The sequence below is a fragment of the Tinamus guttatus genome, unplaced genomic scaffold, assembly GCF_059628265.1.
Source record: "Tinamus guttatus ecotype Peru unplaced genomic scaffold, ASM5962826v1 Tinamus_guttatus_pri_ptg000634l, whole genome shotgun sequence".
Lineage (NCBI taxonomy): Eukaryota > Metazoa > Chordata > Aves > Tinamiformes > Tinamidae > Tinamus > Tinamus guttatus.
Window position 1 is genome coordinate 1,057,031 of NW_028289168.1, and position 14,357 is coordinate 1,071,387.

At 56.6% G+C, this 14,357-nt stretch overlaps 1 protein-coding gene across 1 annotated transcript; it reads right to left on the minus strand.

Moving 5' to 3' along the window:
* Positions 1–1,842: 1,842 nt before the first annotated feature.
* Positions 1,843–12,559, minus strand: LOC148592143 (antigen WC1.1-like). Its single transcript, XM_088535589.1, has 15 exons — positions 12,493–12,559; positions 11,868–12,185; positions 10,511–10,819; positions 9,961–10,266; positions 8,692–9,009; positions 8,296–8,610; positions 6,259–6,573; positions 5,508–5,570; positions 5,110–5,424; positions 4,739–4,774; positions 4,325–4,462; positions 3,492–3,587; positions 2,974–3,051; positions 2,383–2,535; positions 1,843–2,131 (listed from the first exon to the last, which is right to left on the minus strand). Exons 1-15 carry the CDS (start codon positions 12,557–12,559, stop codon positions 1,875–1,877), a joined length of 3,084 nt encoding a protein of 1,027 aa, XP_088391715.1. The 3' UTR covers positions 1,843–1,874.
* Positions 12,560–14,357: the final 1,798 nt, after the last annotated feature.

Below are 14,357 nucleotides of genomic sequence, written 5' to 3' on the forward strand. Positions count from 1 at the left end.
TTCTGTCTGGTCACCACCAGACACTGAGGTAACATCACAGCAGCCTGTGGGAGCTAAGAGCCCTCTCTGGCCTATCCAGAGCAATAAGGGTCCTCAGAGTCAGAATTTGGGGCTATCAGGTACTCAGGCAGAAATGACCTCAGAGTACGAATGGCAGCCATGGCCCTGCTGCTGGCATGTCCCGTTCTCACATGGAAGGGACCCTGTCACTGGTCCCAGGAACATAGGAAAGGTTTTTCTCCAGGGTATGCCTGCTCCTGCACAGCTTTCCTAGGAGAAGGTCTAGCAGAGAGCAGTGCCCTGGCCCCAGACACACGTCACCACCTTCACCCCATGAGCCCTGAGCTCTGTCCCTCTTCCCCCGCAGGCCTCTGAGCAGACAGCTGCTCTGCACTGGTGCAACAAGAGCCTGAGATCTCTTTGTCTACCCAGAGAGCAATACAGCTGCCCTCCACCCCACCAGAGGCATCTCGTCCCAGCTGCTGCTGATCATTGCAGAAAGAGGCTTGCCCGAGAGGGTCTGAGATCCACCTGTGTTTGGGGATGTGTACTGGTAGGACTCCTGGACTGCATTCCCCTTTTTTGATTCATTCCTACTTTTGTCCTCCAACTCTGCCACAGAAATTCATTTGACCCAGTGGTGTGTGTCATGAGCCCTTATCACGAGCAATCAGAGGAGAACGTGCGCAGCCTGGGCACTGGGACCCTTTCACCTCAGGAAGGTGACTGCTACTCAGCTTGCCCAGGCCTCTGCTGTGCGTTTAGGTCACATACACTTACTCCTTTAGTGGGCTCCCCAGGCTGTCCAGATTATCAGCGGGTTGTTTTTGTGAACTCATTTCCTTCTCCAAAGTTCCGATCTATTATGCAGGGTAAAAATTTGACAGCACTGGCTGTTTTAAAATGTTTGCAGCACTTGGGCCATTGATCATACTGCTCTCTCCCAGACTGCTAGTCTGCAGTTCTGCCCTCTCTTTATTTTGCTTCTCTTTGGTTGAGGCTGTCAGGACACCTCAGTATCCTGCTGACTTCTTGTCATGTTCTTGTCCACCAGGCCCCCTACATCTACCCCTGTCTACTCTGCAGACTGGCACATATGGCTGGAAACTCTGCATGAGGTTTGCAGGATGGGAATGTCTAACACTGACTGTAACGCTGAGAGAGCTGGGCCTGTTCAGCCTGAAGAAGAGAAGGCTGAGAGGGGACCTGCTCAGTGTCTATGAATACCTTAAGAGGGAGTGAGGAGCATGGGGCCAGCATCTTTCCAGTGGTGGCCAGTGATAGGACAAGAGGAAACGGCCACAAACTGAAGCACCAAAGGTTCCACAGAAACTTAAGGAAAAATTTCCTGACCGAGTGACAGAGCCCTGGAATAGGTTGCCAAGAGAGGTTGTGGAATCTCTTTCTCTGGAGATCTTCAAAACCCGCTTGAACGCAATCCTGTGCCACGTGCTGTAGGTGACCTTGTGTGTGCAGGGGGGTTGGGCTAGATGATCTCTAAAGGTCCCTTCCAACCTTAATAATTCTATGATTCTATGTCCCTGCCAGCAGAAATATCCTGCAGCTGGACTCATCACTATTCCCACACCCCAGAGATCACGGGCTCTTGCAGGAGCACAGCCTGTCTCAGAGCCTGCTCTTCCCAAGATGTTCCCCTTACCCACTGCTAGTTTGTGCCGCTTCACCCTCCCTGATCAGCTTTGGGGAGACATCCAACACCTGCGGAGGGAAACACGATCTCTGGGTCAAACTCCCACAATGGTTTTAATAAGAACAAATGGCAATGCCTGGGATAAAAGTAGAGAAAAGATGAGAGAGGCAATGTCCAGCTCTTTCTGCTACTAGTGGCAGAAGGGAGAGCGGGTCTCTGTCACTCATGACTCTCCAAGCTGCACAGATCTCTCTTCTGTCCCAGCTGCACCCAACCTCATGGCAGTGATGGGCTCTCTCAGACCTGGGTTCAGGGACAGTCTGGCACCAGGGTCCAGTCTCACAGCCTTGGTGTCCTCATGAGGATGTGCCAGGGATGCTCCTTCAGCATCATCATACGCTGTGTCTGCGAAGGGAAAGGATGGGGCTGCTCTGATTGCCCTGGGGGCTCCATCACATCCCCAGCAGCGCACGTTCCCCACTGGAAGCAGCAAGGCCAGTGCATTGCAGTCTGCCCCACACACATGCCCCTCCTGGGCTGCGAATCCCCTTCCTCCCTGTCTCTCACTGCCTGAGACCTTCAGTCCCCTAATCCCACCCCAGTCTCCTCACCAGGAAAACTCCTGAGGCAGGTACCCTCCCCATGCCGGGAGGCCGGGCTCTCAGGCTGCTGCCACTCTCCTGGCACTGGGGACAGCACCCCAGGAGCCAGCAGCTGCATTTCCCCCTCACCTCTCTGTGCCTCCTCAAACCATTCACCATCCTCTGCTTCCCTGGGTGCTTCCCAGTCTTGCTGGCCAGGAACAGGATCCTCCCCAGGGTCAGATACTTCTCTGGCATCGTCATAGCCATCCACTGGGTCACCTGTGGGCAGGACAGGGACCTCTGAAACGAGAGAGGAGCTGGTGATGACAGGAGCCCTCTCACAGAGCAGAGGATGAAGGACATGAAGGAACAAAGGGCAGAGACACTGGTGTTGGCAGGGCCACAGAAGATCCAGCATCCTGGATCCAGGGTTATGGGAGTGCGTGTGAGGCAGTGGGGTGCCCTCTTCCCCTGCCACAGGGATAGAAGAGCTGGAGTCTGCACCGGGGCTGGGGATTCCCTGGGACAAACTCAGAGCCTGATGGAGGCAGGGACAAGTCGAGCCCAATAAGGCCCCATTCAGGCACCCAGCTCAGTGGGGCATGTCCAATGCTTGCCCACACTGCATGACTCCAGAGTCATTCCTGAAGGCAATTGCTCCCCATCCCAATGGTGACACTCAGTGACACAGCTATGGGGAGGAGAGACCAACCCTTCCCCTGCCTCCCTGCCCATTACCTGGTGCTGACCCAGGACGTTCCTCACTGTCCCTGGACTCGGATTGCAGCTTGGTCAGGGAGCCCTCTGAAGAGGAACCTGGCAAGAGGAGCAGTGAGTGTTATGGGGGTGAGCCCTGCTGACCCTGCCAATTGTCAGCCCTGCTCGTGATGGGGACCCACCTAGCAGGGACTGCGTGGGGAGGACGGCCCAGGGCTTGCCCTGCTCCCATGGGACAAATCCCATCTCCAAGGGCCTTTCAGAGCCGCCCTGGCCACCCCCTTCCCTTACCCAACAGGTACAACCGATGGGGGCAGCAGGACAGGCAGGAAGAAGCTGTGCCCGCGGGTTGGGATGGGCAGAGCAGGTCGGGAGGAAGCTCCTCGCCTGAGCCCAGCACTGGGCTGCTCTCCTGAAGGAACCCGTGACCCCAGCACTGAGGGGACAACTGGCCCGAGGGCTGCAACGGTCCCATCGTGGGTTAGGGCCAGTGGAAAGGGCCCTGCCATGTGCTCTGTTCCAGAACCCACCACACAGACCTGGAGGACCGAACCTCGCCTGCTTCTCCCACACTTGGCTGTAGTCGATCTCCTGGTACACGGCCTCAGAGAGGGGCTCCAGAGATCTCCTGGAGGCTGAGGATATGGGCAAGATCAGCACAGGCACATGGAGAGAGGAGAAGGACCCCGATGTGGGCACTCAGCCCTTCCACCCTAGCCAAACGAGTGCTGACCCCACAGCCCCGACCCACTGCCCTGCCCAGGCATTACGGTCAGATCCCCAGTGACAGCAACGCCCCTGTGGAGATGGTCTGGGGCAATGTCACCTCATGCTCTCTTTTCAGACACAGCCCCCAATGTCCCTTTTGGCGCCAAGTCAGTCCCTGCTCTGACCAGGGAACAGCTCCCATAGCTCCTCTCCCCAGAGAGCTTCTCACTCTCTGCCAGACTGGTCCATAAAATGATTCTGCCCTGACATGGGTGAACAGGGCAGGACAGAGAGAGCAGCCCAGGGACCGACTCCCACTCTGAGAGACTCCCTGCCCTGAGCTCCTCTTGGCACCGCTCCTGCCCCACAGCCTCCCCCTAGCACTGTCCAGAGCGCAGCCAGCAGTGTCCCTGGATGTCTCCTGCTACTCCCATCTCCCCCAGCCCCTCGCTGCCTTTTCTCACCTCCTCCATCACCACCTCCTCCTGCATCAGCACTCCCACAGCTCCTGCTTGCAGGTGTCCGACAAACAGTGAAGGAACAGGGAATAAGGCAGGAGGCAGCACCCCACCCCAGCCCCTCTGTGCCCTCACACACACCCCACAGCCCCCACAGGGCTGTCAAGAGTCATCGACCACCCTGGTACCACTGGGGAAGGACCCACCTCTGCGTTGAGCCCTGGCTCTTTGCACTTGCCCTGCCAGGAGGGCCAGGAGCAGGCAGAGCAGGGCCCCCAGGATGATGCAGATGACAACAGGCACGGAGACTCCTCCGCTTTCCCTCACACGCCTCTGGGTGGGATCTGCATGGGCAGTAACAAGGACGAGGCAGGCCCTCGCCTGGGGCACGTTGGGGCCCAGGGACACCCCAGTCCTGACCCATCGCACATGGCAGGGCTGGGGGGCCCTGCACTGGCATCTGTCACACTGCTGGGTACTCACAGCCCTTCACAAATCCACCCGCTCCCACCTCTGGCCTCCTTTCTGAGGCCCTGCACCCCAGTACAGGCCCCTTCCCTCGGGCTGCAGGTCACAGCCTGGCCCCAAGGAGACCCAACCCAGGGAGCAGGGCAGGTTACCTGCTCGCGGGGCTGCTGTTGTCATCCTGGGTGCAGCTGCAGAGCAGGGAGAGAGACGTGGCTGTGCCTGTGCATGTCCCCTCCAAGTGCCATCAGAACAGTCCTTCCCTGGGTGCCCATGACAGGCCCTGGGCTCTCTGCTCTGGGCCATGGGGAGGACAGCACGGACAGCCCAGGACAGGCATTCAGGGGGCTGCAGAACCCCACAGGAAAGGGCATGAGGACACCCTGCCCCGTAACATCTGCTCCCCACCTGGCACCAGGCACCCAACCTCTGCAGGGACATCCCTGCTCTGAGGAGTCTGGGGCCCTGTGAGGGCCCAGCTGGGATAACATGTCCCCAAACAAGGGGACCAAGCACTGCCACTCACCGGAGCAATTCACAGCAACATCTTCCTTGTGCTGGCAGGCACCGCTGTTGCCACACTGCACCGTGCACTCCCAGAGAGACCGCTCCGTCCCTCTGCACTTCACTTGCTGCAGCCAGATGGGACCCGTCCCCTCCCCAAACGCAGCCTCCCCCAGGGCAGACACGGCAGGGCCGCAGCCCAGCTGCCTGCAGGCCACCTCAGCGTCCTTCATGTCCCAGGAGTCGTCACACACTGTCCCCCAGGCGCCGTGTTGCCAAACCTCCACTCTGCCCGAGCAGCCGTCCTCTCCTCCCATGACACGAATCTTCTCCATCTCTGGAAAACACAGAACCCTCCGTGTCATTGGGGTGGTTGGGAGGGCCTGGCCAGGTGAGAAGGGCACAGGGAGCAGCAGTTACCTGTGCAGCTCGTAGAGTTGGGGCACTCGGCTGCTAGGGCTGGAGGGGTTTCTGGACGTCTCCCTGTAGAAGGAAACGCTACAGTGAAGGAAGGGGCTGCTTTATGGGGGTCGTGGACAGGATCAGGACTGACCTGTGCTTGAACCTCCCAGCACCTCCCCCTGCTTGTGGACAAAGGTGAACCCCCCTGATAATGCAGTGTGTAACAGTGCTGAACTACAGGGTTATCCTGGCTGCTCACCCCAAGAGGTTTCCTGGTTAGCAGAGGAGCAGGAGCATGTCCCCAGGGGGAGGCTGTTTCTGAGCTCTGGTGCCAGCACTGCCCTGAGCATGGCCTGGTTCCTACATAACCTTGAGCCACCAGCACCGTGTTCTCTCCCCCTTCCCATTTCCTCAGCAAAACATGGCCATGAGTGGACTGCTCTGCATGGACTTCCCAAGCTAAAAGGTGATTGTCCCGGCCCTGTCTATTCACAACAGACATCAACAGGCACCTCCAAGAGGTATCCAAGGTGCCAGAGAGGAGATCACCAAGGTGAGGTGGAGGCTGCATGTGCCTCTTCCCCTCCTTGGCCATGTGGGTAGCTCAGGGCAGCTACTGCTCATGGATATGTTGTATTTGTGTCACTGACAGCAGAATGATCTCATATGGAAAGTAAAAGCCACTCCAGACCCCTTCTCAACATTGTGCCTTGCTGAACAGGGAGCAAGACCTGCTGTGAGCTTTGCGCCCACATGGCTCCAGCATTACCATTGCAGGTGATGCGGGTCTCTTCTCGTTGGTCATCACAGGACTGTGGGTTCCAGGGATCAGAGGGGCACTGCCAAAAGGAGCTGTTCCTCTTTCCACACTCAACATGATCCAGCCATGTATGGCCAGATACCTTCCTATATGGCAGGTCTGTTTCAAGGAATCCTCCATCTCCACAGCCCAGCTGTTTGCACACCAGAGACACGGTGCTCGAAGTCATTGAGTTGGAGCAGACACTCCCCCATGACCCGTTGTAGAAAACCTGTAGGCGCCCAGAGCAGCCATCACTGTTCTCCAGCCTCAAGGCCACAAACTCTGGAAGGAAAAACACAAAGCTAGGGGGGACAAGCTGGTCCTGGAGTGAGCAGAGATAAACATAACAAGAATTCCTTAGGGCATTCTATGGCATCCGTGAATAGGGAGGATTATTTTAAGAATCATATATCGCTTAAGGTTGGAAGGGACTTTTAGAGGTCATCTAGTCCAATCACCCTGCACATGCAGGGTCACCTAGAGCATGTGACACAGGACTGTGTCCAAGTGGGTTTTGAAGATCTGCAGAGAAGGAGACTCCACAACCTCTCTGGGCAGCCTGTTCCAGCGCTCTGTCACCCTCATTGCCAATAAATTTTTCCTTAAGTTTCTGTGGAACATTTGATGCCTTAGTTTTTGGCCGTTTCCTCTAGTTCTATCAGTGGCCACCACTGAAAAGAGGCTAGTACCATCCTCCTCACTGCCTCCCTTGAGGTATTTATATACACTGATTAGATCCCCTCTCAGCCTTCTCTTCTCCAGGCTGAACAGGCCCAGCTCCCTCAGCCTCTCCTCATAGGGCAGATGTTCCAGGCCCCTGATCATCCTTGTGGCCCTGCGCTGGACTCTCTCCAGCAGCTCCACATCCCTCTTGTGCTGTGGAGCCCAGAACTGGACACAATACTCCAGATGTGGCCTCACCAGGGCTGAGTAGAGGGGCAGGATCACCTCCCTCGACCTGCTGGAGATGCTCTTCTTAATGCACCCCAGGATCCTATTGGCCTTCTTGGCCACGAGGGCACACTGCTGCCTCATGGTCAACTTATCATCCACCATGACACCCAGGTCTTTCTCCGCAGAGCTGCTCTCCACAAGGTCGGTCCCCAGCCTGTACTGGTGCCTGGGGTTATTTCTCCCCACGTGCAGGACCTTGCACTTGGCCTTGTTGAATTGCATGAGGTTTTTCACCTCCCAGTTGTCCAATCTGTCCAGGTCCCTCTGGATGGCAGCACAGCCCTCTGGGGTATCGGCTACTCCTCCCAATTTCGTATCATCAGCAAACTTGCTGAGGGAGCACTCCGTGCCTTCATCCAGGTATTGATGAATAAATTGAACAGGACTGGACCAAGGACTGACCCCTGGGGGACCCCGTTAGCTACAGGCCTCCAACTAGACTCTGCACCGCTGATCACCACTCTCTGGGCCCTGCCATCCAGTCAGTTCCTAATCCACCTCACTGTCCACTCATCTATCCCACATTGCTGGAGGTTGCCCAGGAGGATATTGTGAGGGATGGTATCAAAAGCCTTGCTGAAGTCGAGATAGACGACATCCACCGCTCTCCCCTCGTCTATCCAGCTGGTCATTCCATCATAGAAGGCTATCAGATTAGTCAAGCATGATTTCCCCTTGGTAAATCCATCCTGACTACTCTTGAGCACCTTCTTGCCCTCCACGTGGCCCCCGTGCCTCCACCAAGAAGCAGGGAATCTTCTAGACATCCCAGGGCTCAGATAGTCAGCGGGCACTGCCAGCAAGGCACTGTTTTACCAAGGGAACAGAGAGAAGCATCCAATGTGCAGCACTACCCTCCCCCCTGATCTGTGGGGACACCTGTGCTCTCCCTATAGCCCTGAGCAGGTCCTGTGGGGACTGTGCATGGGTGTCCCCAGGACCGGGCAGGAAGGGGGCTCAGGGCAGTCGGGGCAGTTCCACCATGTCCAGCTTCTCCCTCGTCCCCTCCTCATGAAGCACCAGGCTCCCACCACGGCTGCCTACACAGACCTGAGCAGACGACTCCTGCATCCTCTTTGTGCCTGCAGTTGTGCTGCCCCCAGGGCCTGGCCGGGCAGTCCCAGAGAGCAGCTTCATCCCCGGAGCAGTTCACGTCATCCAGCCAGATCTGCCCAGAGCCTTCCCCGTAATGAGCAGAGCCGGTGAAATTCACAGCCAACCCGCAGCCCAGCTGGCGGCAAACAACGGTGGCGTCCAGCAGGTCCCAGGAGTCGTCACAGACGGTCCCCCAGGTGCCGTTGTAGTAGATCTCCACTCTCCCAGCGCAGCGCCCTGCCCTGTGCACCAGCCGGACCCGCCGGCTCCCTGCACCCAGGAGAAACCCGGCTGTCAGGGGCTTGCAGCCCTGGGGAGCACAGCACATTGGGGACCGTCAGAGCAACTCACCCGAGCAAACCACCCCCACGTCCTCGGCAATTCCTGCAGGCGCTGCCGCAGGCAGGGAGGTGTTGCAGAGGGTCAGGCGAGTCTCCTTCCCTGCACACTGGACCCTTCTCAGCCCCACGGGGCCCGTCCCTCGCTCAGACTTCGGCGGGTTGTAGGCTTGCTCTGCCTCTCCGCACTGGAGCTGCCAGCACACCACGCTGGCATCGTTCAGGTCCCACTGGTCATCCAGGACTCGGACCCATGTCCCATTCAGGGGCATCTCCACTCGCCCGTCACAGCGGCTCCCTCCACCAACCAGACGCAGGGATCCAGAGAGTCCTGCTGGGAGAGAGGGGAAATGTCCTGCATGCTGCCTTGATTCCCTTTCTCATGCCCTTGGACATCCTGGAGCTCACCTATCCATATCCAGCTCACAGTGAGGAGCTCAAGGATGGGAGTGCTCCAAGGGATTTTGTTTTCCAGGCCCTAAAACTTGCTGAGCTCTAATATCATCTCAGTGATGGAAATGGGAAAGCATTGGAGGTCAAGCCAAATCCCTGAGCCACCAGATATGTCCTTATGGATGAATCTGGAGCAGCTTCAGCAGCAAGAAGTAGTGGCCTGTACGAGGCCTGGGTGACAGGGTGAGCAGTAGCCTTGCTCCATCCTCAAGCTGGGACTGGCTCCTGCTGGGACAGCTCTGCCCTTCTACATCCCTAGGGATCTGGGATGTGGAGCTTGTGTCCTTAGCAAGAAGCAGAGGGATGAGGGCCTTCTTTACAAAACAGGACAAGTTTGAGGTTCATATTGACAAGGAGCAAGGGCAAACCCCAGCCCCAAGGTCCTGCTCAGCCTCAGGAATTGCTCCTGCTGGGTGCACTCATGGCAGTCCCTGCAGGCTGTTGGATCAGGGTCTGGTCTGAGATGGGGGTATGGGCTGCAGGAGGGAGCAGAGGATCTTTCACAGCTGCAGGGAGTGGAGCTGTGTCCCACAGTCCCCTCCTTGGCCTGCGCCCCAAGAGAGAACAGAGGAGCCCAGGCCTGGTGGCGGCCCCAAGGCCTGAACCAGATGCCCTGGAGCAGCAGAGATGCCGGCTCCCTGCTCAGCTCTCATCTCCCCCAAGAAAACGCGCTCTGCAGGAGCAGGCAAAGCTCTCTGAATCCCTCCATGGGAACCCATAGTTTCTCCAGCAGGAAATTCAGTTTGTCACTGCCAGGAGCTCCCCTGCTTTGTGTTTCCAAGTCACACAAAAGGGGCAAAATGAGTTAATCCATTTTCCCAGAACTCACCTGAGCAAAAAACACCAGCATTGTTGTCAGGCAAGCATGGGGACACCCCAAGAGCAGTCACAGGGCACTGTCTCAAATGGGATTCGGTCCCATTACAGTGGAAAGTGTCTCTCCAGACAGGGCCTGTTCCTCTCCCAAAGTGTCCTCCTGCAGGAATGGACTCAGCAAATCCACAGTTGAGTTGATGACAGAGAACATGAGCATTGGAGATGTCCCAGCCAGAGCCACAGAGGGTTCCCCAGGTTCCCTCCACCTCAATCTCCACTCGCCCGGAACATGCTGTGCTGCCATTCACCAGCCTGAATCCTGGATATATTACAAAAGGAAGTGAGGGTCTTTAGAGAGGATCACTTTGTGCTCTAGCTCATCATCCCAAGATAGAAATGCCACAGAGATACAATTTCCTTTGCTTCCAGCACTGCAGGATTGCAGACAACAACTCCACCCCTCCCGCACTCACACCATGCTCAGCATGGTCAATTTCCTGCTCCCCTATCTCTTAGCATATAGCTTGTGAGTGGCATTTCACACCTCCTCCCTGAATGCTCACGTGTGCAGGTGACACCAGCGTCGTTGGCATGGCTGCAGGTCTGGTTGCTGAGGGACCTCCTGGGGCAGGAGGAGAGGAAGGGCTCATTCCCCACACACTGCAGCTCTCCATCCCAAATGGGACCGACCCCCTCTCCAAAGTGAGCTCCCCCACGGACAGACAGGGCAGCACCACACTGCAGCTCCCTGCAGATCACGCCAGCAGCTTTCACATCAAAGTGTGAGTCACAGACTGTTTTCCACTGGTCTGCATCTCTGATCTCCACACGTCCTGAACAGGGGCTGTTTCCTCCAACCAGCCGAACAAATCCTGGGGAAAAAAAAATTAAATACCCCACAATGACAGGGAGTTTCCTCAAGCTTCTGGCAGTTACATACCATGGCAGCCACATCCAAAGGATCCCATTAACGTCAAACAGCAGCTCTCAGTAGGTTCTGATGACACAAACCCTTCAAGATCCTCTGCATCTCCTCTCATACCTACACAGTGCTCTGGAGCTTGTCTCAATCACATACCCATAGCCACAGGCACTGCTCAGGGAAATGCTGCTGCCCCACAGCCTGCCCCACTGCCCGGCACGGATCCCCAGCACTGCAGCCCTAACGGTTGCTGCAGCCTGTTCAGCCCTGCAGAGCTCACAGACAGCCTGGGGAATTGCCTTGGAACAGCCCAAAATGTTCCCTGTTCCCAGGGTGTCCTGTGCTGTTGGAGGGGTCAGTGACAGGGACCCAGCAGAACCAGCCTGAGCCTGTGGTGACGTGGGAGGGAGCAGAGAGCGGTCCCACAGACACCAACCCAGAGCTTGTGGGGGGCTGGTCCTTACAGGGTGGCCCTGAACAAGGGGTGCCCTGCTCATCCCCCTACTTCTCTGCCCCAGGCTCTGCTCTTGTCCCCTCTGAAAAGCCCCTTTGGGTCAGCCAAGGCACTCCTGTCTGTGAGGAAAATGACTGCAGGAGCCTCAGACATCTTGTACCATTCCCCTAGCCATGGGCTGCCGAGCAAGTCATCCTGAAGTCTGGGGCACAGGGACACCCAGCACTGCCAGGAATATCCTGGCAGAACCTGAGCAGATTGATGGAGACCTAGAAGCTGTAGGACAGGGCGAGGGATTCATTTCTCAGCCTGAGGCACCATCCGAGGGTGGGCTGAGCCCCCAGGATTCTGATGGGGTCTGTGCACCCCGTGGTGGGCTCACCTGGGACTTTCCCCAGGGATAGCAGCAGCTGCAGTAGTACAGTGAAAGTGGCAATGTCAGGGTCTGAGCTGGTACCCACGCACTGCTCCTTCAAGGCACAGCCTGGTTAGTCCCCTGATCCCAGGCCCCACTCCAGAGGTGAGGAACTGGATGACTCCTTACCTGAACAAACAACTCCGGCGTCCCAAGTATGAATGCAGTAGTTGTTACCCCAACCACTATGTGTGCACTCAGACAAGGCAGTCTCGGTGCCTTGACAGCTTACAGAGTACAGCCAAATCCGGCCAGATCCTGACCCAAAATATCCGTATGGAGGGACACGGACAGCAAATCCACAGCCAAGCTGCTTACAAACTACAGCAGCATCTTTCATGTCCCAGAAAGAAACACCACACACGGTCCCCCATTGGCCCTGGTGTTTCACCTCCACTCTCCCAGCACAGCGGCTGTCTCCATCCTCCAGCCTCACCTCCGCAGCACCTTCAAACACAGACATGAGGCTGGTTAGGAGGGCACTGACCCCAGCACAGTGACTGTGTAGGGTCCCAGGGCTGAGTCCCAGCCCCTGGGGTGTGAGACATCTCCCCTCTGCACTCTTGGGATGCCCAGGGACCCATTTCCTTTACCCCGATCCACCATGGGTACCACTCAAATGCACCCACCACCTGCAGGGCTTTATGGGTCCCCAGGGAGCATTGAGATGATCCCCATCTTCCGTTCCAACCCTCATTCCCTCCTCAATTACAAGGAAGAGCTCACTCTTACCCCACACTTACCCAGCACTTACCCCAGCACAGCTGCACCCAGACGAGCAGCCACAGCACCCAAGAGATGCGGAGTCCTTTTGCCTCCATCTGCAGTCTCCTGCCCTGATGGCACTGCCCTGATGCACCCTCTCCTTGCCACAGATCCTGGGGACTTGTGCGGGACAACAAAGATGGGAGGCCAATATATATCTGCAGGTGCCGGCCCAGCTCCCGGATGAGCCAATCGAAGCAGCAGGCACCATTTTAGACGTTATCGGGGGTTATCTCCCTTCTGTCACAACCCAGCCCTCCAATCAACTTCTCAAGCGCCGTTCATGACCATATATGCAGCACGGCTCCACTGCGGATGTCCTGGTCACTGCTCTGGGGCATCATTATGGGGCCCATCCCAGTGGAACAGGGCAGACCACGGAGGGAAATGGCTCTGTCACACTTTGTATTCCACTTGGGTAACTGGGAACTTAGGGGATCTCACATGCTGTGTTTGCCCGAGTGCCCAAGGTGCAAGTGTCCAGCTTTCCCCATGCCATGAGAACTGTGGAGCTGGGATTGTCCCTGGGATGGGCTGTGTCAGGAAGGGAAGGAAAGAGGAACAGCCCCTGATCCTGCTACAGCCCCTCTGTGATGGGAGCAGCAGCAGTGAAATGTCTCTTAGCCGCAGCCAGAGATACATCCCGTGAGTGCGGTCTCGTCCACCCCTCTCGGACAGCCTGGTGCTGGTGCCTTGGCCAGGAGCAGGGAGCTGGGACATTTCACTCCTCTGACAGCAGACAGGGCAGCCCAGGCGCTCAGAGCCCCCCAGCTCTCAGGGTGTTCACCCAGGAGCCCGTTATTCCCTTGCCGGGGCTCATCGGCAGATCAAAGCCTCGCCTGCAGGTGCACAAACCACAGCCCACGTGGCCTCGGCAGCCTGCGCCGCGCTCTCCCTGCAGCAGCGACCGAACCAGGAAGACGGTGGTTTCTCTCTGGCCTTGGTTCCCCGAGCAGTGTCACTGCGTGCAGCCACTGTGGCAGCTCCAGGACCTGCTCCCAGGGATGGGGCTGCAGGGGCTGTTCCTGGTGCCTTTGCGCTCATGGGTACCGGGTGCAGGTCCTAGAAGGGCAGTGCAGTTTCTCATCAGTGATGCTGCATCCCTCCCCACCTGTTGCTGTGGCACAACTTCATACAGTTCCATGCCTCTAGGCTTTAAGGCTCTAACCTTATGGTTAGGTATTTTACTTTTTTTTTTTTTTTGGGTAACAAAATGAGTGCTTTTTTATTGAGATATGTTTGGACATTTTATGAGCTGCTTCAAATATTATTGTGTATTTTTTTCCACATTATTTTGTTATCTTACCCTTCCAGGGGATGCTGTCCTTATCCTCTCCACTGCACTCTGCATTTAACTCCTTCACCTTCCCTTCCCTTGGATATTGATTGTGAGGTCATTGCTGCCTGAGTGCCTGATTGGCCAGCAACAGGGGCATGGGTGGGACATGTGCTTTTCATGTCATTCCTCATAGGATAGCTCATAGGCCAGAAGCTGGCACATTTGATGAAATCTTGATCTTGAATCTGTTTTGTTATCAAAAAGAGGCCTCTGTGGACATTTTCTCACGCCTTTCCTTGGGAGTGAGACTACCTCTGTCTCGTCCAACAGCCATTGCTCCCAATCTGCAGTCAGAACATACTTGGAAACTCCTGACATGCTACAGACCCAAAGGTGGTATTTAAACAGGTGTACATATGAAAAAGAGAAACCCAGTACAGACCACACAGGCAACTCAAGCAAGCTCCCTGCTGCCGGACAGGTGTCATTCCTACAGCACACAAACCCTGGAAATCAGGGATTCCTAACACTGCAGGCCTATATGCAGGCCTGCTGGGACAGGGGTGGCCTCTCCA

Excerpts from the sequence above, each read along its gene's own strand:
- LOC148592143 (XM_088535589.1), bottom strand. The coding sequence starts at position 12,559 with ATGGAGGCAAAAGGACTCCGCATCTCTTGGGTGCTGTGGCTGCTCGTC. Across the intron at positions 4,775-5,109 it reads TGTTGCTGTGAATTGCTCCG|CTGCACCCAGGATGACAACA; the intron begins GTGAGTGGCAGT and ends CCTGCTCTGCAG. Across the intron at positions 3,052-3,491 it reads GGCGAGGTTCGGTCCTCCAG|GTTCCTCTTCAGAGGGCTCC; the intron begins GTCTGTGTGGTG and ends TCCTCTTGCCAG.